At 40.9% G+C, this 27249-nt stretch overlaps 1 protein-coding gene across 4 annotated transcripts in view; it reads left to right on the top strand.

Annotated features, from left to right (window-relative positions):
• WDR26 (WD repeat domain 26) overlaps positions 1-17497 on the top strand; it is a 55944-nt gene extending 38447 nt beyond the window's left edge. For 2 of the 4 annotated variants that reach the window (XM_062210453.1, XM_062210452.1), the window contains exons 9-14: positions 1994-2113; positions 4730-4875; positions 5478-5556; positions 5843-5972; positions 9791-9976; positions 16422-17497. In XM_062210453.1, the coding sequence (XP_062066437.1) occupies positions 1994-2113; positions 4730-4875; positions 5478-5556; positions 5843-5972; positions 9791-9976; positions 16422-16498 (738 nt within the window). In that variant the 3' untranslated portion in view covers positions 16499-17497. Of the gene's footprint in view, positions 1-1993; positions 2114-4729; positions 4876-5477; positions 5557-5842; positions 5973-9790; positions 9977-13124 lie in introns of all 4 variants that reach the window. The other 2 variants (XM_062210455.1, XM_062210454.1) reach the window with 1 other exon arrangement.
• The last annotated feature ends 9752 nt before the right edge of the window (positions 17498-27249 follow it).

Here is a 27249-nt window from a genome sequence, read left to right as displayed (position 1 = left end):
AACCAAAGGGTATTACCTACAAGCATCTAAAGGCATTCACTATAATTCTGTGATAGCTAATATTCACTTAATAATCAAAGTCTCCAGTTGTCCCCATTTTTATGAAACCAGTGCTTAATCAGTGTTATATTTTTGACTGGGTTCAAGGAGAACCCAAAATAGAATCGACAGCTTACTCTTGGTAAAACAAAGCCTGAAATGAATTTGACCTAATAGCCAAAAGAAGTGTTTTTCAATTCAGTTTTTTTTCTTCAAAGGAAGAAAGTATGTAGTCTTAATTCTCTGATAGAGTCTTAAATTTATAATACCTAGTTTGCCTTCCTTGGAGTCAATTTTGAATTTCTGGACAAAATGTGTTCTCCTGTAACTGTTTTACTTGGTGTGCTTTATTTACTGAGACTTGTTCTATGAGGGTGGTCTTCTGATGAGTTTTCAAATGATTCCTTGGTGTTTAAAATAGGTTTCTAATAATCTGATGACTGTATATACTGTTATATAATCATATATAGCTCATACGCCCTTGGCATACAGAAGAAAAGACCATTTCTGACTTCCAGCATTTAGTGTGTTAATATACCTGGACCTTAAAATGCCAAGGATTTACCCATTGCATGTGTATTTGTGCTTTTAAATTTGTAACTGTTTATAATAAGTAATCCCCAAAAGTCAGTAGGTGAGAGTAGTTCCAATCTGGGAAGCAGATTTAGATTGCTGAACTTCTTTTTTCAGGGAAAGGGAGATAATCTGACTTTCTGTTTTTGTGCCCTCTTTGCTTTTATTACTTGGCCCCATTGCCTAATCATACCCTTTGTTTTCATTCTTGTATTTTTACTTTTGATTACCCATTTCTCACAGGAAAATTATGCCCATGTACTTTTTAGTATACCAGGGGCAGCTAATTCTCTCAGATCCTGTTTCTAATCCCTGAACAAAATGGAATCAAGACTAGATTAAATGGTATGTGTATACCTTCTAAGTTGAATAACTTGGAAAATGTAACAGGAGTATATCTGAAGGTTATAACCACTAAATATTCTTGCTCAGTTGGAAATTATGCAGAATGGCTATGCTCAACAGCACACAGCTTCCTCATTCTTACTTTTAATTGAAATACGGTTATATGTCAGAAAAATTTCATTCCTCTCTTCCCATCTTCCCTACTATGTTATATTTTTAATAGCATTTTTAAAAGCTTCATATATTTATTTGAAAGTTGGGAATTGGGGAAGAGAGAGAAAGAGATCTCCCATCCACTGGTTCACTCCCCAAATGCCCACAACAGCTGGGGCTGGGCCAAGCCAAAGCCAAGAGCCTAAAAATTTCATCTGGGTCTCCCATGTGGGTGGCAGGGACCCAAGCACTTGGACCATCATCTGCTACTTCCCAGGTGCATTACCAGGGGACTGAAAAGAAGCAGAGTAGTCGGGACTCAAACTGGCACTGGGATACAGGATGTGGACATTCCAGGTGGCAGCTTAACCTGTCTGCTGCGCCACAGTGGTCACCCCTATTATGTGAGTATTTTAGTAGAAAATGTAACGTAATTTCCACTGCCCTTCAGATAATTTAAGGGCATAGTTTTATTACCCATTAATCTAGTTTTAGGATAAAATTTATAAAGAACTTTGGACTGAGAAGTGGAATCTCGGAAGGAATAGGTATGTAGCCTTGGGCTTTCTGTCATCATGCTTGGGAAGAACTACAGGTTTATCAGTGAGACTGATTTAAAGTGAGAGATTTGTTTGAAGTTTAACTTATACCTCTGCCAGGCATTGTTCAGCTCCTGGGGGTTTTTTCAAGTCCTTTATTTCTCTTCTGAGTGCTGTAGTCATTTTTGTAAGGCCAGTTAAGACAGTTCATGGCTCTGATTAGGAAACTGAACTAGACCGATACTGGGTTACTATTGTTTTTCTTCTTCTTGTTTCTTCTTCTTAAAACATACTCTTTCATGGGTTGTCTAGAAGGTCTTATCCATCATTTTATTTCCTTGCAGACAGGAGAACTAAGGACAAAAATGAGCCAGTCTCATGAAGACAGCTTAACAAGTGTGGCTTGGAACCCAGATGGAAAACGCTTTGTGACTGGAGGCCAGCGTGGGCAGTTCTATCAGTGTGTGAGTATTCAGTGTCCCTTCCCAGTGTGTGCTTGTTCACAAGCACATTGAATTTTGTTTAAATAAATGATTCACTGGACTCGGTATTTTTATAAAATACACTGTATAAGCACCTACTTTGCCATTCTCCTAAATAAGCTTTGTTGAGTAGAGCTTATTTTCTATTTCTTTCATCAAAAAAAAAAAAAAAAAAAAAAGGCCATTTCATATGTTGGCACACAGTATAGACCTTGAGTTTAGTAAAACAGTTTGTTTTGTTAAACATTTTTGTTCTTATGAACACATTCAATTAATGGGAACAAAAATTTAAATTTAATACTTAATTCCATTGGAGATTTTTCATCCTTTGACTTTTTGTAACCAAAAAGGTGCTGAATTTCATGAACAGGACTCTCTTAAATATTTGAAGAATAAAAGTAATGAGTGGTACCAGAGAACTTTTCAGTGTTTGAAGTATCTTGATCAATAGCTGCTTTTTTTTTCTTTTATTTCGGATGGTTGGAACAGTAAAAATAAGAAACAGCTAAGAATTTTTATGTCTAAGAAGGCTGTGATACAGGTGCATTGTCATTACTACCCTGTGTCATTCTGTGTCTCACATCATTGCTTCAACAGGGTTCCAGTAGGCACTTCCAGATGTATTTTTAAGACAAAAATAAGGCCGGCGCCGCGGCTCACTAGGCTAATCCTCCTCCTTGCAGCGCCGGCACACTGGGTTCTAGTTCTGGTCGGGGCGCCAGATTCTGTCCCGGTTGCCCCTCTTCCAGTCCAGCTCTCTGCTGTGGCCCAGGAGTGCAGTGGAGGATGGCCCAAGTGCTTGGGCCCTGCACCCCATGGGAGACCAGGAGAAGTACCTGGCTCCTGCCTTTGGATCAGTGCAGTGCGCCGGCCACAGCAGCCATTGGAGGGTGAACCAACGGCAAAAGGAAGACCTTTCTCTCTGTCTCTCTCTCACTGTCCACTCTGCCTGTCAAAAAAAAAAAGACAAAAACAAGATGATAATCATTTCAACTGGCTAACGATCATTTGTAATAAAGACTTTCTATGTAACCGTTATAAGTCACCAGTTTGTTTTATTAAACTAGCTTGAAACTCATGGAATTCAGTGTCTTACCTGTCTTTTTAACAGAGCACTAAACCACTAGTTCTTGGAAGTTTTTTTTTTTTTTTTTTTTTTTTTTTTTAAGATTTATTTATTTATTTGAAAGTCAGAGTTACACAGAGAGAGAGAGAGAGGTCCTCCACCTGCTGATTCACTCCCTAATTGGCTGCAACAGCTGGAACTGGGCCGATCCGAAGCCAGGAACTTCTTCCAGGTCTCCCACGCGGGTGCAGGGGCCCAAGGACTTGGGCCATTTCTGCTGCTTTCCCAGGCCATAGCAGAGAGCTGGATGGGAAGTGGAGCAGCCAGGACTCGAACCAGCGCCCATATAGCATGCTGGCATTGCAGGCAGCAGCTTTACCTGCTATGCCACAGCGCTGACCCTTAAGCCACTAGTTCTTTAACTCTGTAGGAGAAACATGACCATGTACATTTCTGCTGTCTTTGCTACCCTGTACAGTGTTTAAACCTCCTGGATACAGGACTTCACAGTTCTCTAATCTGTAATACGAGAATGCTAACGCATCTCAGAGCTTTGAGATAATGACTATAAAAACACAATTTTAAAATGTCATGACAGATTCCCAAGTTCTATATAAAGCTATAAAGTATTTTAGTAATATTTTTCCACATCATAACTTCTGAATATGATAGAACTTATCCCAGTCCAGTCTTCCCTTGGTATGTGGGAGATTGGTTCCAGAATCTCCTAATGATATCAAAATCCGCAGATGCTTACAAACTTATACAAAATGGTACAATGTTTGAAGTCTATACATGTTAAGAGATGCAGTCGTGGCTGGCGCCGTGGCTCACTTGGCTAATCCTCCACCTGCGGCGCCGGCACTCCAGGTTCTTGTCCCGGTCGGGGCGCCGGTTCTGTCCCGGTTGTTCCTCTTCCAGTCCAGCTCTCTGCTGTGGCCCGGGAAGGCAGTGGAGGATGGCCCAAGTGCTTGGGCCCTGCACCCGCATGGGAGACCAGGAGAAGCACCTGGTTCCTGGCTTCGGATCAGTGCAGCGCACAGGCCGCAACGCACCGGCCGCAGCGGCCACTTGGGGAGGAAACCAACGGGAAAAGGAAGACCTTTCTCTCTGTCTCTCTCTGACTGTCCACTCTGCCTGTCCTTAAAAAAAGAGATGGAGTCTCTTCCTTTTTCCCTGAATACTTGCATTTCCACAGTTGTGGAACCCAAGCATAATGAGTGTTTGAAATATTAAAATATTCTCTAATAAAAGTGAGATGTTACGTGGAACTTCAGGGTTATTTCTTTGCAGTTATTTATTTAGTTACACATGGAAGTTGATTGAAGGAAAGAGAGATGTCTTAATGCAATGTCCTGGACCCGCATTCATATCCTTGTAGTTAAGAACACTACACTATGTTGATCGATCTTGAAAAGAATCAATCTATTACTGCAGGGTTTTGGGTTTTTGGTTTTTAAGAGATTCTTTCCATTGTTAGCTTTCTGAGCACTGTGCAGTAGTGAAGTTAACAGTGGTATTCTCTTGCCCAGGATTTAGATGGTAACCTCCTCGACTCCTGGGAAGGGGTGAGAGTGCAATGCCTTTGGTGCTTGAGTGACGGGAAGACTGTTCTGGCATCAGATACACACCAGCGGATTCGAGGATACAACTTCGAGGACCTTACAGATAGGAACATGTAACTATTCTTTGTTTTCATTAAACAGTAATTATGTAATTTATATTAGAGTGTATGGTAGAACTTTTTCAGAATAAAAGCCTTTTAAAGGTTTTTGTTTTAATTTTATTTAGTGATTTGGATTGAGAATCAGATGTTGCTTGACAATCATTCAGATTCCTCTGGATTGAAGTATAGTGTGTAACAGTGTTTACAGGAAAAATGTATCGTATTAAACCACATTTTCGATCTTTTTTAAAGACTTAGTCATTTTATTTGAAAGAGTTACAAAGAGACAGACACAGACAGATATTTGCCATTCACTGGTTCACTCCCCAAATAGCCTCAACAGGTGGGGCTGGGGCAGGTGGAAGCCAGGCTCTTCAACCGGGTCTCCCAAGTGGGTGGCAGGGTCCAAAATGCTTTGTCCATCTTCTGCTGATTTCCCAGGTACATTAGCAGGGAGTTGGATCGGAAGTTGAGCAGACAAGACTCAAACTGGCACCCAGATAGGATACTGATGTTGCAGACAGCAGCTTGACCTACTGCCTCAGTGCCAGCCCTTTTGATTATTTCCATATCTTGACTCTATTTGCTTCTCACAAATTATTTTCTGCTTACAGAGTACAAGAAGATCATCCTATTATGTCTTTCACTATTTCAAAAAATGGCCGATTAGCTTTGTTAAATGTAGCAACTCAGGTATGTTTGTTGATAAAATGTTCAGAAAAATTTACCTCAGAACAAATTTTAATTGATTTTTTTAGAATTTATATATAACGCATATTTCTACTTAATTCTTTAATTTTATTGCATGTGTCTGACCGTTTAATGTTTAGAACCAACCATAAATTTATCAAGGTACTTGGTGTTTTTGCATAAATTGAAAATGAAAATATTCCATTAGGCAGAGGAATATTCACAAACTATTTTTTAAAATTCTTTGAGTTGAAATAGAATATATTCCTGTATTCTTTCTTGCCTGCAGGGAGTTCATTTATGGGACTTACAAGACAGAGTTTTAGTAAGAAAGTATCAAGGTGTTACACAAGGGTTTTATACAATTCATTCATGTTTTGGAGGCCATAATGAAGACTTCATCGCCAGTGGCAGTGAAGGTAAGTTGTGTCATTATCAGTTCACAGATATTGCTGGGTTTAAAGTCCTATAATTCTTTCTCAATTTATGAAGGTAATTAATTATGTCTTTAAGTAAATTCTAGATATTAAAATCAAAATTTTATGAGTTATTTATCCAACACACTGTTCATTTTTCCTTTTTTCAGGGAGGGAGGAAATGATTGGAGCCCTTATTATCATATGATCTGTTCTGACCACATAAAGATGTGTTTGGTTCATGGATCACGAGAGTTAGTCAAATCACTATGCTTTATGTGTTGACTAGATTTTTTTCGTAGGAGTTAATGGTTTTCCAGAGTTGGTATTATGTAAAAAGTCAAATTTAGTTAGGATATTTTACCTGAACATGGACGGAATTGTCTTCAGTCTTGTTTTTTTCTTTCCCGCGTTTCTTTTCTTTTCTTTTCTTTTCTTTTTTTCTGAAAGGCAAAGAGGTAGAAAGTGGTCATATCCCATCCTCTGATTCATTGCTCACTGCTCAGATGGCCATAATCGGTGGTCAACCTAGGAGCCAGTAATCTTTTATTTTTTTGGATTTATTTACTTACTTGAAAGGTAGAGTGATGATGGGGGTGGGGCGATGTCTAGGGGGTTGAGATGGAAATCTTCTGTCTGCTGGTTCACTCTCCCAGATGCCTTCAACAGATGGGGCTGTGTGGGACAGGCTGAAGCCAGGAACCAGGAACTGCATCCCAGGTCTGCCACGTTGGTGATAGGAAGCCAAGTACTTAGAGCATTATCTGCTGCCTCCCAGGCATATTAGCAAGAAGCTGGTCAGAAACAAAGAGTAGCTGGGACTCAAGCTGGCACTCTGATATAGGACATCGACAGCCCAAGTAGTGGCTTAACTCACTATGCAATTCCTGCCCCTGAGAGACAGTCGTTCAATCCAGGTCTCTCATGTGGGTAGTAGGAACCCAATTACTTGTCATTAATGATGCCTCCCAGGGTCTACATTAACAGGAAGCTGGAATCAGGAGCCTATTGATGTGGGTTGCAGGTTATTCAGGTGCTAAACTAAATGCCCATCCCATCTTCAGTATCTTCTTCAGTGGCCATAAAAGATAATTCAGTTTTGAAATTACAGCTAAAATTAACAGAACTGTGCTTACTACTACCCTTTTGAATAAATTTGTTCTCCAGTATAAAAGCTGCTTCAATACAGCCATGTGCTTAAAGTCCATCTAATTTAAAATATGAATTGTTTAAAATTTTAAGTACAGTTAACTAGTCTGTAAGATATTTTCTGTTCCATTAAAAAATGGATCTCAATAAATCAGAAGATTATAAAGGATTTTTCCATTAAGAATAAAGTATATTTAAATATTGGAACAAATGCATTTAGGGATTTAGTTTTTAACATCAAGCATATGAATTTATATACGTTTCCTTTCTCAAAAAAGTCCATGTCAGACAAGATTGGGAGGAGAGAACTGTGGCTTGCTAGGTAACAATTGTGAATTCACTCCTTTCAAACCAAATACTTTTTTACCTGTTTATTCATGTCTTCCAGATTCTTCATTGGTTTCTAATTGACTTTTTCAGTGGTCTGTCTATGTTAAGTCTTCCACTTGCTTTTTAGTTCCTCCTATTTCTAAGAACTCCTCTCCCATGCTCTATTCAGTCCTGCTTCTGGTGGGTATTTTTCCTCTTAATTATACTCAGAATGCCCCATAGTTCTTTCTAAAAATATTTGGCTGCCATTATCCCTCATGATGCCAGCTCCTTCCTCTTAAGCCCAAACCAAGAGGTAAACCTGATGAATGATAAAATTAAACAACATTATATTGTACTTAGGGCTAAAAACAAAGTAACTACAGAGTAGAGCTTGGTTTTCTCAACTCAAGAATAGTTCTAAAAATGCTGTGAATACCAGTTGGATATAGTGAATATATTATCTCCCAGGATAACCACAGTAACCCATTTACCATGTATTTACAAGGAATATATTTTTTTTGTTGTTTAAATATTTATTTATTTATTTATTTGCAAGGCAGAGTTACAGAGGCACAGAAAGACAGAGGTCTTCCATCAGCTGGTTCACTCCCCAAATGGCTGTAATGCTTGGAGCTGGGCCGATCTGAAGCCAGGAGCCAGGAGCTTCTTCTGGGTCACTCATGAAGGTGCAGGGCCATCTGCTGCTACTTTCCCAGGCCAAAGCAGAGAGCTGGAGCAGAAGTGGAGCAGCTAGGACTTGAACTGGCGCCAATATGGGATGCCAGCACTGCGGGCAGTGGCAACTGCTCTGCTACAGCACCAGCCCCAACAAGGAATATGTTTCAAGAACTCTCCAAATTCCCAAATAAAATAGAGGAATTTGGAAAGCTTTCCCCTCCAAAAAAAATTGTACCATTGCTCAGAATGTCTCATTGCGCTGGCAGTAGCTAGAAAAATTGCTTAGGCTGTGGATTTTTTAGACTGATAGAGCAAGCAGAGCTTGATCATCAAGCCTGTCATTCTAACCTTGACTGGCTTCCTATCCTGTTTTTGTGCTGCTTCAGCAAATATCCTCCTTGTTTATGTGTTTACAAAGGCATTTTCATTGAGATATAGGACTATTCTGTGGAATTTAACACATTTAAAGTCTATGATATTTCTTTTTGCACCTCTAGTTCAGGTTCATTTTTTTCTAATTTCATTCTGTTAATTTTATTTTCAAAAACTGCCAAAAAAACAAATGTTTTCTGAGAAGGATAAAAGTTCTTCATTGAGTTCCTTTCAGCTTTTCTGACAGAAGTTTTGAAACCAGGGTACATTGTCCAGAGTTTGCTCAGTTGGCCGCACACCCAGAGAGTTTCCCCATTCTCCACATATTTGGCTGGGAAAGGGACACATTTACAGCTTTCTAACTTACCCTGGTATCCTACCTTCTGTTTAACTACCCTCATGTGTACTTGGTTCATCTTTCACATATGTACTATTTAGTCCCTGGAAAACACTTTTCATATATACAAACTAATTCTCATAACAGGATGAGGTTAAGTATCCTGTTATTCAGGTGAAGAACTTCGAAGAATGAGTAACTTCCCAAATTTACATAGCTAATTAGTGATGGGAGCCCACTCTGTTAGCCATTACTTTAGACTGGTTGGTGGGGTTTTTTGAAGATGAGTAAAGAAACAAATCTGTAGGGGATTTTGGTTTTCTTGGTCACTTCAAGAGCTTAATCTGCACCAATGCCATATTTTGATATAGGTATGAGACTCTTGTCTAGACTTGCTAGGGAGCTGTTACACAGCACTGCCCAGATGTGAGTCCCAGCTTCACTGTCTACCAGCTATTAACCACAAGCAGATTGCTTAACCTCTCTGTGCTTCCGTCAACATCCATAAAGGGGGCTGAGCGTAGTACTCACTCCGATGGGTGGTGGTGAAGGTTAAGTAATACACAGAAAAGTTCTTGGTTAAGCATCCCAATAAAATTTATCTTAGTCATTGTTGTTATTTTTGCATTTGGGTATGTGCTTTTTTGTCACCTCATATTTCCTTAGAATTTATTGTCTGTACTGGATTTGTCTGTTCAAAGTTCTTGAGTTGTAATTATTTCTCATGTACATATTGTAAAACTAGTGAGGATAGATTCTTTTGGCGACTTGGTAAGAGCTTTTTTCAAAGGAAAAAAGTGTTTATTTCAAATTCATAAGGTAATTTGTTGTTAAGCTACTCATACTTTGTTCTCTCTTTGTAGTAATCAAGTCATATGATCTGTATATAGTGAGTGATACATTTAAGTTAAGCGGCTTTGTTGGTACAAAATGAATGACTCCCTGACTTCCCTCTGCATTGCTGTGTATTCAGATCACAAGGTTTACATCTGGCACAAGCGTAGTGAACTGCCGATTGCGGAGCTGACAGGGCACACGCGTACAGTGAACTGTGTGAGCTGGAACCCACAGATTCCATCCATGATGGCCAGCGCCTCAGATGACGGCACTGTTAGAATATGGGGACCAGCGCCTTTTATAGACCACCAGAATATTGAAGGTAATACCATTGTACATGTTCATGTTTTTCCAAAATGAAGCATTGCTCTTATTATGAAGTTGCAGCACTTTCAAGTACTAATGTATTTATTTAAGTGTGGGATAATCCAGATTTTACCCTAACTCTACTGAAGGAATTCAAGTAATCTCAGATCCACTGGTTTTTCTGTTTATGGTGGCTGAGAGAATAAGCTGGAATGTGCCATCTCATTGGCATTCAGCTAACTGAAGATCTAAGTGAAATCCTCCTGCCTTAATGGAAAACTGCACAGTGTATTTTATATACGTGAGAACAAGCCAGTATACAAAATTTGAACAACTTTAGAAAGTTGTAATGATTGTGATTATGCATTTTACTGTTAAAAGAAGTATCTGTTACCACTGTTTAGTATACTAACAGAGTCATGCTTGATGAATAGAGAAAGAGAACTAAAACTAAAACTGATCACGTACCTGTGTACTAGGCACCTTAAATAGAATCCTGTTTAAAATACAGTCCTAAGAGTAGTAATTTTATTCTCATTTTTACAGGTAAGGTAACTAATGCATGGCAAGATCAGTAATTCTTGTTGGGTGCTGCCAGGTCTTCAGATCTGTAGCTGAAAAGTGTTTTCCACCACTTTGAGATTCTTAGGAGATTATGAAAGCCCAAAGAAAAGGCTAACAGTTAAGGACTAAAACTTAATTGAGGGGCTGGCACCGTGGCACAGTAGGTTAATCCTCTGCCTGCGGTGCCAGCATCCCATATGGGTGCCAGTTCTAGTCCCAGCTGCTGCTCTTCCAATCCAGCTATCTGCTATGGCCTGGGAAAGCAGTGGAAGATGGCCCAAGTCCTTGGGCCCCTGCACCTGCCTGGGAGACCTGGAGGAAGCTCCTGGCTTCTGGCTTCGGATCAGCGCAGCTCCAGCCATTGCGGCCAATTGAGGAGTGAACCAATAGAAGGAAGACCTCTCTCTCTGTCTCTCCCTCTCACTGTCTGTAACTCGGCCTCTCAAATAAATCAATAAAATCTTAAAAAAAAAAAAAAAAAAAAACTTAATTGAACGTGATATCAGTGCTAGAGAGAAGGTAATGAGATATTTTATGTTAATGACTTAATTTCAAATAGAGCAAGTGAAATGTTTTAGTTGGCTTAAAAGAAAGGAATTTACCTAGAAACAGATTTTTTTTGTTTTGTATCCCACTTAAATGTCTTAGTAAAAACAATGACTACCCAGCTACAGTTAAGTGATTCTCAGTGTAGGAGTCTCAGTGACTTGTTCTCAGGATAGCTTGTATGGTGTGGAAAAGTATTCTCTATACCTATACCGTTTTTCTTTTTGTCATTATGATACACTCTGTCAGTGGCTTCACCAGATCTTATTAGCAGGATAGGTTGTGAGGATATACAGCCAGAGATGAGAATAAAACTCAGGAAAATACTGGGTCCAAGAGAGTGCGAAGTGCTCTCTTGTTGCTCAGAGAGGGAAGTCTGCACAGCTCTTGTAGATCACTGCTCTGGGAGAGCAGCTAAAGCCTGAGGTCTCCACTTTTTCTCATTGTCATGTTTAGGCGTCAAGGCCCACTCTCTTGAGAATCCTTTTAAATACTTGAAAGGCAGAGAAGGAGAGATTGATTTTTCCATCTGCTGGATCACTCCCCAGATGGTACAGCGGTTGGGGCTGGGCCGATCCAAAGCCAGGAGCTTCCTCCAGGTCTCCCACATAGCTGCCAAGGCCCAAGCACCTGGGCCACCCTCTGCTGCTTTCCCAGGCACATTAGCAGGGAGCTGGATTGGAAGAGGGTGGGATGCAAGCATTGCAGGCTATACCACAACACTGGCCCTATCCAGGAGTCTTTATGGATTTATAGCTATGGTCATCTGTGCTTTTGTATAATTCTGTTAGTAATTTGGAGGTATTTCTCCACAAAGAATCATATTTAATTTCAAGAAATAGGAAAACACTAGGTCAGAAGCTACAGATTTACCCCGTAAGAGGATCTGTTTGCCTCCACTGCAGGCGAATGACTTGCACTGCAAGTTGGTGCATTGGATCAATGCGGATCCTCACTTTGGTGGGGAAGCCAAATTTTGGCTCAGTTCTAGGATCTGGTTCTGTTCAGCAGCTTTGCATTATGCTTTGGCCACGTGGGTATGGCCTGAAAAAGATTTTCATTTTTACCTGATGGGAAACAGTTTCTGTATAAGCAAATGTTTAGTCATTAGTTTTACCCCTTTTTTACAGCTACCTTCTGGACTCTCCCCTTTCCTCTCATACCTGTTTGAAAAATATAGGCAAGGCTAAGGAAAATAGCGTTTTAAAAATAATAACAAGATAAGATAGTACAAAATCACTTAGGGAAAATATTTCCCCTGACAACAATTTCAGCAGAGAATGTGCTGACCTTTGTAAGAACAGTAGAGTTACACTGTGGTTTTACGTATTTTGAGGGTTACATAACTGCTTTTAAGTGATTTTCAGTGGAATAGGATGAAAACAACATGGAAAACAACATGCTTTAGCCAGACACAAAAGACCCCATGTTGTGATTGCATTTACATAGAAAATTAACTAAAATGGACAAATCCTTTCTTAAGACTGGGGATAGGGATTGTTTGTGGCTAATAGATGGTGAAAATGTTTTAAAATTTATTGTGTTAATAGTTGTACAATCTGGTAAATATACTACAAACTATTTGTGCATTTTAAATGGATGCATTCTATATTACGTGAAATAAGTCTCAGTAAAGCTGTTAGACACATATACATACCCAAAAATGGAGTTGGGTGTTCCTGTAGAATTTGAGGCTGAGCAACTACAGTTCTCACTTTTAGACTGCCAGATCTTTCTTTATTCTTTTGTAAACCATAAAGAAAAGGTTGTTCTGTTCTGCATTAACTATATCAAGATTAAGAAGTATGAAATTCTTAACATGATTGTTCACTTTGGTTTCTCCAGCATTCAAAATAAATATGCATTTAGACTCTTTAGCCTAAAACATGACATAGTTAAAATAATCTGCTCTGATAAGATTGTGTTTTAATGCTACTTGATTTTGTAATATTCTAATTTTGAAATTTTCTAACTGGTAACTTGTCTCTCTCTCTCCCCTCTCCCCCGCCTTTTCTTCCTCTTCTCTCCTGTACGTTTATTTCATCTTCGTTCAGAGGAATGCAGTAGCATGGATAGTTGATGGCGAATCTGGAGCAGACGACTTCTGTTTAACTTAAATTAGTCGTATTTTAATGGCTTGGGATTTGGTGCAAACAGACATGATTGATAGCTGGACAGACATGCTCGTCATGAAAAAAAAAAAAAGAACCATTTCTGAAGCCCGATTGGGGCCAAACATTTACACCTTGCTTCATAGTAACCAGTTGAGATGAAGCACGTCGTTAGAACGTTCTTGGACACCATGTTGAATTATCCCCCGTCGGTTGTGAAGAACTGTGCTACATTCAGGCTTACCCATTGAACTCAGTATATATATTTTTTTCCCACCTGCCTTTTGTCTGGCAGGATACCATTCTTGTTGCTCTTCTGTGTAATGAAGTTTAAATGCTTGTTTGGAAAACTTTATTTAACAGTTTAGAAGGCTTGATAGAAAGAGTGCATTAGTCTGAAGAGTATACATTGGATAGGAAAGAATTTCCTTTTGTTTCTCCAAATCTTTCCGCCTTATTTAGCTTGAGATCTTTGCAGCTTGGTTCATGGATTCTAGCCTTGCCCGTTGCGCAGTATATACTGATCCAGATGATAAACCAGTGAACTATGTCAAAAGCACTCTCAATATTACATTTGACAAAAAGTTTTGTACTTTTCACATAGCTTGTTGCCCCGTAAAAGGGTTAACAGCACAATTTTTTAAAAATAAATTAAGAAGTATTTATAGGATTAAAGTGACTTCATTTGTATACATTTGGAATCTAAACCAGCTTAAAACAGTTTCCTCTGTGACTTAGATACTCAGTATAACTGATGCTCTTCTGGAATACCACCTGAGAAACGGTCAGAGACAGTGCTTGGAGGGACATTCATTACACAGGAAATCAGTAATACTTGGAAGGCTTTCCCCCTTTTTTTTAATTCCTGGAGGAACATCAGTACCTGATCTTGAAGAAATTCAAGACTCAAAAATAAAATTTTAAATATACCAACATGAGAGATCAGTAGTGAGTTTAGGTTTTTAACGAAACTTACTCCAAGTCGTTCTCAACTTGGAAAGTCATTTTGGTGTGATCTAGCAAGTGTAGCAATCAGCAGGTATAATAACCACTTTGGAAGAAAGTTTATAGTATAATTAAGATGGTTAGAAGAATTCAGCAGGTTTACAAACATACTTAAACTGGGATTAAAACCTCACACTCATTTCTCTTAATTGCCCTTAATAATTTGCCATAGGGATACATAAACTTAAAGAATTTTCCTTTCTAGTTTTTCTGATATTGCCATACGGAACCTCACTCTAAACTGGTGCTGCAGATAGTCTTTGCCCATCCCCTCCCTGTTTAGTTTAAGGAAAGGTTCCTTCATGGAAAAGCACTTTTAATTTTCAAGAAGTTCATACTTAGAGTAAGCCAAACGCCTGACGGCCACGCTGTGTTTAGAGGCCCCATCGTTGCAGCACACCATGTGCTGGGTCTCCTGTGGAATTCTCTCCCCTTTTCAGTCAGGGGAACCACAGCTGTTAGGCTGAGAAGAAGAGTTGGGGATACCTCCAAAATAAGATTCTCGTGAACAAAAAGTCTTGTACTGAATTCCCTTTATGCCTAGCCAAGTCGATACTATATTATTACCAAGAGTAGGCTCCTTCAGGATCCACAAAGAAAAGAAAGGCTTGGACATTAGGAAGTCTTCCCTTGTGGTGGGTGGGGGTAGGAGATGGCAGAAGCAGGGGGAAAGTCACATGGAAGGGGAGAAGAAAGGAAAACACACTTGGCCTTAAAATAGCATGCATTCTCCCAAAAGCCCACAGTGAGAGGAGATGACAGTTCGTGATCAGCAGATTTTATCAAATTGGTGTATACTATGGTTTCTTTAAGCTCCATTTTGCTGAGACCACCACTTAGAGAATCAAAGAATTCTGTTTTGATACTTCTAAGTTAAAAAAATTATGTTACCGTTTATCTGGTACTTCATTTTTTCTTAACTAGAGTTACTTTTTACTTTAAGCTTGAATAAAAATCTTCATTGGTAACTGTATATAATTAAGTGGCAACTTCTCTTTACCTCAGTACAGTTAAAACCATATTTTAGGTGTTTCATGCATACCTTGAAGCCATTAATACACCCCAGTCTCTACACAAAATGTGGGCATAGGAACTCCACTGCTGTTGACAAGTTTGGTTACACTGTGCCATGATGCATCTGTAACATTGGCTGAGATTGGTGCCGTTCAGGGGCGATTTAGCACTCAGATTCTACTGCTTCACCCAGCTCCTCCTAGATCTGAGTTTTCAGAGTGCTTCTGAAGTACAGTTAAACACTTCAAAAAAGTGGAGTAAAAGTGAGGCACATTTTACAAGAACATAGCTCCTGTTAAAATGGAGTAACAACTATGCAAAGGTTTCTATAGCAGCTAGGTGAGTTTGTTTTTCAGGTGTGTCTTAACTGGCAGCTTCCATATATCCTGGTACTCTGCTGTGCCAATTTGCTGTACATGTCTATTTTGTACATTTGCCATGCAGTAACTGTGCTGGAAAGGTGAAATAAATGGTGAAGAAACCTAGGGTTTTATGATTAAAAACCTGGTGGCAGGACATTCTAATTTCTGGTAGTGCTATAGACTATATAGGAGGCTTAATCTGAGAATACTATCAAGCAGCCACAAGATGCTAACAAATGAATAAACTGAAAAGTACCAATACTTTTTGCACATAGATCAAAACAGAATGGAGAATTTTGGCTCCAAAAATCAGGTTAGTAGGCTTATTTTCCATGTGCTTAAAAATGTTTTTGTTATGCATTTAAGGGCTAGAGCAAGTATGAAATTAAATGTCTTTTTCTTCCGAATAGTTGGTTATCAATGGTTAACTGCTGGATTTGGGGTTCTGGGATTGGTGTATGGGTGGTAATAAAGAATCACAGTGGGTGCTAGTTGGGAGGAATGAGGAAGCCTCAGTTTCAGTTTCTGTATTCAAGCTAGCTACATTTTCTGTTGCTCTTACCACATTATGTATTAAATTAAACCAGGTAAGTAGTTTAAATACAGGAAATTTTATTTGCAAATGTCCTCTTAACTTAAATTGGCCCATTTTAATGGGTGGGAGAACAGAAAGGGAGTCCCTAGCTTTAATTAAAATAACCTGCTAGTTGAAAAAAGTCCAGTATTAATCTGAAAAAACACAAATAGTAACATGGTGAATTTTATTATGAGGAGTGTTCTGCCTCTAGAGTGGCAACCGTGACATTAATAGAAAATCCTTCTTTCCCACCCTTCCCCGTCTTGAAATTTTCTCTTTTAGGATGTTGTTTCCTGCAAACAAGAACTGACCCTATCACCTCTGCCTCACAGTGTGTACATATATCGTACATCTCTTGAAAGGGAAAGTGCCCGAGTCAGTTTCTTTCACAGCAGAAGAATGGCTGCTTTTGAATGGGGAGGAAAGAAGACATTTTCCTTAATATCCTTTTTGTCCCATCTCTCAAAATGTATAAATACTATGATTTAGTTTTACTTGAGTTTCTCATGGAGACTTGAGCAACTCCACCATTTTAGAAACCGAAACTGATTGAATATAAACTGCTAACTTTAAAAGAAGAGGTGAATTTGCATTTATACTTAAGACACTTTCTAAATACAGGGTTAACTTAATTGAAATTTCTCAGTGTTGGTTGTTAAGCTACTGTTAAAGTAGCTGCCCCATAGTTGCAAAAGCAAAAACCATAAAAACCCATCCCCTGTCTACTTAATCCAGATAGCCTGGACTTAATGAAACTAACTGTATCAAAATGTGTGTATGTTGTGTGTGAGTGAGAGAGAGAGAGAGAGAGAGATTGTATAAAGTCCTGGAAACAGCTGTTCTAGGTTTTTGTCGATTTTACTAAAAGTTCTGTACACATGTGAAGTGCCCTCTCTGAGTTGGTTTGGTTGATACTGGTATATTTTTTTATAAGACTGAAATTGTGTCCCCCATCTTTAACTTAAAACATTCTTCATTGTTAGGGTCAATGTACTAGAACTGAATCATAACATTTTTAGGCACAGATGGAAAAAAATGTTATTGGCTCTTTGAAAATGTGTGTGTGGTAAGGAGGATAGATATTCACAAAAGCAACTGTACTTACAAACCAAGCTGTAGAGATCAAGAACAGAACTTAAGTGGATGATCTCAAGATTTCTAAATTGTCAAGATTTCCATGGCATTGTGGTGGAACTAGTTAACACTTAGAGCTTTGGTATGTAATAACTATGTGCTATGGACTGATTAAACGTTTCAAAGGATTGTGTTCTTGAATTTTGGGGTTCTGTTTCTTAACTGCCTCTCAGATTATATTTAGTCATTTAAATTTATTATTTCATTAAAGTATAAAAACTTCAGGTTTCCGATATTTATTTTCACTTATCCTACTAATTATTTACAGAACACCCTCTGTTGACTTTCATTTTATAAATGTGTAGTATATTAAAAATCTTTAAAACTTTGTTCAGTTGAAACATTAACTTTTATTTGCTTTACTGGGATTTTTTTTTTTTTCAATACACCTTTTCCATGTTAGTGCACAGCACTCAACAGTCATTTGTATTTCCTTTCTTTCAATCCAATAAACAGAATGAATAAATAGTTCTTGGTGTGTTAAATCTCCCAATATCCATTAATCTGAGTTTATTAAATACTATTTTTCCCTAAAATAAATGATTTGATGAATTTCACTTCATATATTTACCAGTAGTGAGTGGTGCTGAAAAATCATTTCTTCATTGTTTTTCAAGATTTATTTTTTATTTATTTGAAAGGCAGAGTAGAGTTAGAGAGGGAGAGGGATCTTCCACCTTCTGGTTCACTCCCCAAATGGCCACAACAGCCAGAACTGGGCCAGGCCCAAGCCAGGAACCTGGAGCTTCTTCCAGGTCTTCCCTGTGGTTGCAGGGACCCACGCACTTAGGCCATTCTCTGCTGCTTTTGCAGGCACGTTAGTAGGGAGCTAGATCAGAAGTGGAGCAGCCAGGACTCCAACTGGGGCCCATATAGGGTGCTGGCATCACAGGTGGAAGCTTACCCTTCTACGCCACAATGCCAACCCCTACTCAGACCTTTTTAAGGGCCAATTTGCACTCATGGATAAATTAAGAAAAATTGTAGTAATGTTACATTTTAAGGGAATTCCATGCCCCCCCCTTTTTTTCCCCAAGAAATAGTGGGGCTGGTGCTGTGGCATACTGAATAAAGCTGCCACCTGTAGTGCTGGTATCCTATATGAGTGCCAGTTCAAGTCCTGGCTGCTCCACTTCTGATCCAGCTCTCTGCCATGGCCTAGGAAAGCAGAATGTGGCCCAAGTCTTTGGGCCCCTGCACCTGCATGGGAGACCCAGAAGAAGCTCCTGGCTTCAGATTGGCCTAGCTGCAGCCATTACAGCCATTTGGGGAGTGAACCAGCAGATGGAAGACCTTTTTTTATCTAACTCTAATAGTCTTTAAAAAAAAAAATCTTGTACACGTGAACTTGAGCACTTAGGCACTGGATATTTTGATAAGTAGAGAAAATGTGATACCAGTTTGAAATTCCAATCCATCTTAATTATAATAGTGCATCATTTCCTTGTTGGGGGCAAGCATGGTCATGGCATGTAAGATGCTGCTTTAAATGCATGCATCCCGTTTGTGAGTAACTCAGTTCCAGTCCACTGCACTTCTAATTCATCTTCCTCATAGTGTGCACCTGGGAGGCAGCAGGTGATGGCTCAAATACTTGGGCCCCTTGTCACTCTTGTAGGAAATCTTGATGGAGTTTTGGGCTTCCAGCTTCCATCTGGCTCCAACCACAACTGTTGCAAGCATTTGGGGGAATGAGCCCATTGTTGGAAGATCTTTCAAAATAAACACATAAGGGCTTTTTAAAGACATTTCCTGGGGGCCAGTGTTGTGACTTAGCAAGTAAAGCCACTGCCTATAAGGGTAGCACCCCCTAAGGGCACCGGTTCAAGTCTCAGCTGTTCCACTTCCCATCTTGCACCCACATAGGAGACCCGGAAGAAGCTCCTGAGCTCCTGGCTTCATTCTGGCAAAGCCCTGGCCATTGAAGGTGAACCAGCAGTTGGAAGATCTCTGTCTCTTCCTCTCTAACTTTGTTGTTCAAATAAATCTTTAACATGAAGAAAGTAGTCAATGTATACAAGCCTCTGGTACATTTATATTTAAGAAAATTCTCCTGTTAGGGTAAAATACAGAAATGGACTTTAAGTTTTTTTTTTTTTTTTTTTTTTTTTGGACAGGGTGGACAGTGAGAGAGAGGAAGGTCTTCCTTTACCGTTGGCTCACCCTCCAATGGCTGCTGCGGCCGGCGCACTGCGCTGATCCGAAGCCAGGAGCCAGGTGCTTCTGGTCTCCCATGCGGGTGCAGGGCCCAAGCACTTGGGCCATCCTCCACTGCACGCCCGGGCCACAGCAGAGAGCTGGACTGGAAGAGGGGCAACCGGGATAGAATCCAGCGCCCTGACCGGGACTAGAATCTGGTGTGCTGGTGCCGCAGGTGGAGGATTAGCCTATTGAGCCGCGGCACCAGCTGACTTTTAGATTTTTATTACCATGGGTGGAATTCTGTATAATGAAAGGAAGTTCAAATGTCAAAAACTAGTATTTGATAACCAATTCATGATGAGTCAGTTGAGGATAGATCCACTAATGTTGCAGTGATAGGTGGTACTACTCAATGCTTGAAGGGGCATGGTTGGCAGTTTCCTCTGATTAACCGTCAAGAGTTTTTCAGCTTTAAGAGACCGGCGCTGTGCTGCAGTGAGTTAACGTCCTGGTGGCATCCCATGTGGACGTCGGTTTGAGTCTTGACTGCTCCACTTCCTATCCAGCTCTCTATGATCTGGGAAAGCAGTGAAGATAGCCCAAGTCCTTGGGCCCCTGAAACCACGTGGAAGAACCAGAAGAAGCTCCTGGCTCCTGGCTTCAGATCGGCGCAGCTCCGGCTGTTGCGGCCAATTGAGGAGTGAACCATCAGGTGGAAGACCTCTCTCTCTCTAACTCTTTCAAATAAATAAATAAATCTTATATATATATATATATATATATATATATATATATATATATGGACTTGGAAGTCGGTGCTGTGGCGTAGTGGGTAAAGCTGCCCCCTCCAGCGCCAGCATCCCACATGAGAACTAGTTCAAGCCCTGACTGCTCCATTTCTGATCCAGCTCCCTGCTAATGGACCTGGGAAGGCAACAGAAGATGGCCCAAATGGTTGGGCCCCTGTATCCACGTGGGAGACCTGGATGAAGCTCCCGGCTTCCTCCTGGCCCAGCCCTGGCTGTTGTGGCCACATGGGGAGTGAACCAGTGAATGGAAGCTCGCTCTCTCTGCCTCTGCTTCTCCTCCTCTGTAACTGACTTTCAAATTTTTTCAAAATGAACTTGTATTTTTTAAGATATAAGAGAAATTTTGTTAATTCAGTTGGACAACTGCACCTATAATTTGTATTGAATTGAAACACCTATGGACTTGGCTATGCCTCCACCTGCAGCACTAGCATCCTATATGGGCGTCAGTTTGTGTCCTGGCAACTCCTCTTCCAATCCAGCTCTCTGCTTATGACCTGGGAAAGCACTAGAAGATGGCCCAAGTGCTTAGGCCCCTGAACCCATGTGGGAGATCCAGAAGCAGCTCCTGGCTCTTGCCTTTGGATCAGCTCAGCTCCGGCCACTGTGGCTGTTTGGGGAGTGCACCAGTGGATAGAAGACCTTTCTCTTCTCTCCCTCTGTCTCTCCCTACCTCTGGCTCTCAAATAAATGAATTTTTTTAAAATATTTATTTATTTATTTGAAAGAGTTACGCAGAGAGAGAGGTCTTCCATCTGCTGGTTCACTCCCCAGTTGGCCACAACCGTCGGAACTGTGCCAATCCGAAGCCAGGAGCTTCTTCCAGGTCTCCCACATGGGTGCAGGAGCCCAAGGGCTTGGGCCATCCTCTACTGCTTTCCCAGGCCATAGCAGAGAGCTGGACTGGAAGTGGAGCAGCTTGGTGCCCATATGGGATGCCAGCGCTTTAGGCCAGGACATTAACCCATTGTGCACAGTGCTGCCCCTAAATAAAATCTTTTTTTAAAATTCTCTTCCATTGAAGCAAATGAAACATTTATATTTAGTTACACCATTTAGTACCTTATTTTTTAAAAAGATTTATTTATTTGAAAGAGTTACACAGAGAGAGAGGTCTTCCATCCACTGGTTCACTCTCCAATTGGCCACAATGGCAGGAGCTGGGCAGATCCGAAGCCAAGAGCTTCCGGGTCTCCCACGTGGGTCAGGGGCCCAATGACTTGGGCCATTTTCTGCTTTTCATGCCAAAGCAGAGCTGGATTGGAAGTGGAGCAGCCAGGACTTGAACCGGCGCCCATATGGGATGCCAGCACTGCAGGCAGCGGTTTTACCTGCCATGCCACAGCACCAGTCCCCAGGAATTTAAAAGATTTATTTGAAAGAGCAATAGATCTTCCACCCACTGGTTCACTCTCCAAATGGCTGTGACAGCCAGATCTAAGCCAGGAGGCAGGAACTCCATCCTGGTCTCGTAGGTGGGTGGCAGGGACTTAAGACATCCTCAGCTGCGTTCCCAAAGTGCATCAGCAAGAGCAGCCAGGACTCAAACTAGCATTCCAGTATGGGATACAGGCATCCCGTGTGACAGCTTAACCCACTCCGCAATGCCAGCCCCTCATTTAAACTCCTACCTGAAGAGCTGTTTTTCAGGAAAAGTGTAAAGTAAACTGAACAAGACAGTGATTCTATCACCCTCTTACTACTTCCAGTAATCATGAGGGTCTCTTGTTGGCTTTGTGGCAGAAGGCTCTTCAAACTCGGTTAGTCTACCTCAAGTGATCTTGCTATATATGAAACAGTATTCTTATGATAAAATGAGTAAGTCACGTGTGTAATTATAGGTAGCATGAGAATCAGAAAAAGCAAAATTTCAATTCAAGTTTTAATTTCCCTTTCTTATGTGAGAATTAGTACCTTCTTTGTTCAATAAATTGATGCAACTTGAGTCCCTGTGTACAATCGAAGATTATTTTTTCATAGCCTCAGGAAAAGCATTTAAGACACAGTTGGCCACATATAAGTATCTAAAATTGTGGCTCTCTTCCCTACTTGTCTTTAATATATTAAGAAATGGAGGGGCAGGTATTGGCCTAGCCATGAAGACACCAGCTGGAACGCCCACATCCATATCACAGTGCCAGCTCTACTCCCAGTTTCCTGCTAATGAGCAAGTGTTGGCTCAAGTGGTTGGATCCCTGCCACCCACATGGGAGACCTGGACTGAGTTCTTGGCTCTTGGCTCTTGGCTCTGGCCTGGTCCAGTCCCACCAGTGCAGGCATTTGAGAAGTGAACCAGCAGACTGTGAGTCTCTCCAGTTTGTAAAGGGAAAAACTGGATATGCACACTGACTTTCTGCAACTGAATGTTGTATCCTTATCATTCAGAAAAGGAATCTTTGGTTTTATGAACAGCAAAACAAACTTTCTAAAAATCCTTTTAATAGACAGATGTACTTCTTCCTTATAGAAAACAAAAAATGTTTGGAAAAGGAAAATAAGTTATTCTCAGATAAATATGTTGGTTTAGGGGCTGGTGCTCTGGTGTAGCAGGTAAAGCCCCAGCCTGCAGTGCCAGCTTTCCATGAGTCCTGGCTGCCCCACTTCTGATCCAGCACCCTGCTAATGCTCCTGGGAGAGCAGTGGAGGATGGCCCAGGTGTTGGTCCCCTGTACCCATGTGGGAGACTCGGAAAAAGCTCCTGGTTTCCAATCGGCCCAGCCCTGACAGTTGTGGCCATTTGGAGAGTGAACCAGCAGATGGAAGATCTCTATCTCTGTCTCCCCCTGTCTCACTCTACCTTTCAAATAAATAAATCTTAAAAAAAAAAAAAAAAGTTTAAATGGGCTGTTTTCCATTAATCCGATTACATGAAAATAACTTTTCACTAATTTTATTTACTTTTCAACAAACAGCTAATACTAAATGACTAATTAGGATTTAATTTCCCTTTTTTAAAAAATATTTGAAAGTCAGATTTAGAGAGAGAGGAGAGGCAGAGAGAGAGGGAGTTCTTCCATCCGATGGTTCACTCCCCAACTGGCCACAACAGCCAGAACTATGCCTATCAAGCCAGGAGCCAGGAGCTTCTTCTGTGTCTCCCACACAGGTTCAGGGGCCCAAGCACTTAGGCCATCTTCCATTGCCTTCCCAGGCCACAGCAGAGAGCTGGATCAGAAGTGGAGCAGCCGGGTCTCGAACCAGTGCCCATATGGGATGCAGGCGCTTCAAGCCAGGGCGTTAACCCATTGTGCCACAGCGCTAGCCCCTAATTTCCCTTTTTCTTCCTGTACTTCCGCTTGGTGTACAATTTACAGTGCTAAACAGATCTCGGGCCCTTCATATGCATTATTTAAACTTCTGCCATATAAACAAGTATTGCTCAAATTTTTTTTAGGTGCTTAAAGAAATAACCCGTTTTATTCCAAAGCCTATGTTTTTAACTTCCAAAATATGTATAACTGACGGATTTTTTAACATTTTAGAATTCTTTTTTATAAAGAGATTTATGTGTTTATTTGAAAGAGTTGGAGGAAAAAAACCGATCTTCCATCTGCTGGATCACTCCTCAAGTGCCAAAACAGCCAGGACTAGGCTAGGCTAAAGCCAGGAGCCTGGAATTCCATCAGGGTCTCCCACATGGGTGCAGGAGCCCAAGCACTTGGGCCATCTTCCACTGCTGTTAGAGTCGCCTAAGCAGGGAGCTGATTAGAAGCAGAGCATTGGACACAAACCAGTACCCATATGTGATGCTGGCATCGCAGGCACTGTCTTTATCCACCACACACAACACTGGCCTCTAAAGTTTCAATTTTTTAAAATATTTATTTGCAAGGCAGAATTACAGAGAGAAGGAGAGAGAATCTTCCATCTGCTGGTTCACTTACCAAATGGCTACAGTGTCCTGGGGCTGGGCCAGTCGGAAGGCAAGAGGCAGGAGCTTCACCAGCCCCAAAATGTCAGATTTCTAAGCCACTTTTCAGATCCCAAGTCCAAAAGGAGATATGGATTTTTTTTTTTTTTTTTTTTGCTAACACCCTAGGTAATCTTATGATGTCAGCCTGACACAATCTACTTAATGATGTTTGAAAACCACAGCCTAGCCAGCACTGTGGCACAGCAGGTAAAACAGCTACCTGCAGCACCTGCATCCCATATGGACACTGGTTCAAGTCCTAGCAGCTCCACTTCCTATCTAGCTACCTGCTAATGTGCCTGGGAAAGCACTGGAAGATGGCCTAACACCTTGGATCCCTGCACCCCCATGAAAGACCTGGAAGAAGCTCCTGGCTTCAGACCAGCCCAGTCCTGGCTCTTGTTGCCATTTGAGGAGTGAAGCAGCAGATGGAAGATTCATTCTCTGTCTCTCCCCACCTCCCTATAAACTGCCTTTTAAATAAATACATGAATCTTTAAAGAAAAAAAAAAAAAAAAAACACAAGACCATATAACTTCAGTGATCAAGAATTAAAAGTAGGAGCAGGGGCCAGTGCTGTGGCATGGTGGGTAAAGTCACTGACCGCCTACAGTGCCCACATCCCATATGAGCACTGGTTTGTGACCCAGCTGCTCCACTTCCAATCCAGCTCTCTGCTATGACCTGGGAAAGCAGTAGAAGGTGGTCCAAGTCCTTGGGCCCCTGCACCCACATGGGAGACCCGGAAGAAGCTCCTGGCTCCTGGATTCAGGTCAGTGCAGGCCCACTGGAGAGTGAACCATCGGATGGAAGACCTCTCTCTCTCCGCCTTTCCTCTCTGTGTAACTCTTTCAAATAACTAACTAACTCTTTAAAAAAAAAAAAGTAGGAGCAAAGAGAGTACTGAGAGGAACTAATATCTATATTTAGTTACTAAGCAACATTAATGACTGACAGATAATAACATAAATTGGGTGCTTACTGGATGAACCACTTTTACATACATTTTCATTTAAGTATCAACGTAGTTTTATAGAGCAAACACTCCAATTCTTATTTTACAAATGAAAAATACTTAAAGGAGTTGAGACTCAAAACATAGGTACCTCAGCACTACACCACACATCCCCTTGGTCTACAAAGATAGCCTACACTTACCTTGGATGTTAAAAACTGTCAGAGCGGAAGATTGAGGGCCCCACTTTACTGATTCTAATCAACTGCTCAATTTGTAGTAAGAAGTGATAGTTTTGAATTTCAGGAGATTTTTGCCACAAAAATAAAGCAATCAATAAAAAGAGTTTGTTAGAGGGAGTTTTGTAGAGGGGAGACCTCCATAGTAAATTTGAGTATCTTTAAATCCTTCTATAAATTTAAATGGCAGGGGTCTGGCACCATGACCCACTAGGTTAATCCTTCACCTGCGGTGACGGCATCCCATATGGGCGCCAGTTCTAGCCCTGGTTGCTCCACTTCCAGTCCAGCTCTCTGCTGTGGCCCAGGAGTGCAGTGGAGGATGACCCGGGTGCTTGGGCCCCTGCACCCGCATGGGAGACCGGGAAGAAGCACCTGGCTCCTGACTTCGGATCAGCACAGCGCCGGCTGTGATGGCCATTTGGGGAGTGAACCAACAAAGAAAGACCTTTCTCTCTCTCACTGTAACTCTACCTAATAAATAAAATCTTTTAAAAAAAATATTATAGACATAATTATGCCTGGAATTTGCTTCAAAACATGGTGATGCAGGGAATGTAGATTACAGATAAAATGAGTTAATAATTGCATCTAGTAATATAGAAAACTACCAAGTCACATGATTAATTCTGTTATTCTCTTCCAAAAAGTTAATAAGTTCATATAGGGCCACTGCAGAGAATCAGCTTTGTCCCACATATAGATAATAATGGCAGCCAAAAGTGTGGCTTTTAATGGAACCATCAGGTTCAACTCTCACCCAGTTTGCATCCAATCTGCAAAAACACGCTGCAGCTGAGTGATGAGGTCTCAGGCTCTGAAGAAAAGCTTTTCTCATCCAACTCGACTCCACGTTATCTCCACCTCTTCCTGAGAGAATACCAATTCAAGTGAATTGAGTTTTGAGACTGAAGAAAAGGTTCTAGCTCCTTCCACGTGTTCTAGTGCCAGCCACTTGTTCCAAAAGCATTTTTTTTTTTAAGATTTATTTATTTATTTGAAAGAGTTAGAGAGAGGGTGAGGCAGAGGCAGAGAGTCTTCGATCCACTTGTTCACTCGCCAAATGGTGACAATGGCCAGGGCTGTGCCAGGCCAAAGCCAGGAGCCATCAGGGTCTCCCATATGAGTTCAGGGGCCCAAGAACTCAAGCCATCTTCCCACTGCTTTCCCGGGCATATTAGCAGGGAGCAGGATCAGAAGTGGAGCAGTTGGGACTTGAACCAGCATCCATATGGGATGCCAGTGCTACAGGCTGCAGCTTTTACCCTCTATATCACAGTACCGGCCCCAAGAGTACACATTCTTAAAACAGAAAATACAGGATGAGGTCAGGTTCACAGGTCAACAACAAAATGGGGATTCTGATCAAGCCCAGGCAGGGTCCATAGAGGCTGATCAGGATGAGATGGCTAGGGAATGCCTTTGAATAGATGACCAACAAAGTGCTCCATTATAAAAGAGTAATTTAAGTATTTGTTAGACTAACTCACAATTCAATTAGGTTATAATGGTTAATGGAAACTGATAAAGATGAAACCAAGGTTGCTCCATAATGGATGTAGCAAACCAAATACACAAGAGAGGAAGACACCGTTGAACCTCAAAGTGCCCAGCTAGCTGATGCTGACCACCCACCCACTCAGAGGGAATCAAGTGAAAAGCACCCTAAACAACAACTAGAACACAATATCAAGTTAGCTCAGTGAACAACATGAGCTATACTATATAGTATACATGTCTATACTATGATTATTACAATTAACTGCAGTTAGAATGGTAACTTTAAGGTTTTGAATGACTTGCCACTAGACTGTGTTTAAAGCAAAAAACTGGCTACTACTTTTTAGAGGCAGAGAACCCAGCTGGCTTCACTGACAAACCCTGAGCAAGTCAGTATAGTCAGGCCTTCAACAGCCTT

This window comes from Lepus europaeus, chromosome 14, assembly GCF_033115175.1.
Source record: "Lepus europaeus isolate LE1 chromosome 14, mLepTim1.pri, whole genome shotgun sequence".
NCBI classification, from domain to species: Eukaryota; Metazoa; Chordata; class Mammalia; order Lagomorpha; family Leporidae; genus Lepus; species Lepus europaeus.
Note: the sequence above shows the minus strand (reverse complement) of the source record. Positions and strands in the feature narration are given on the sequence as shown.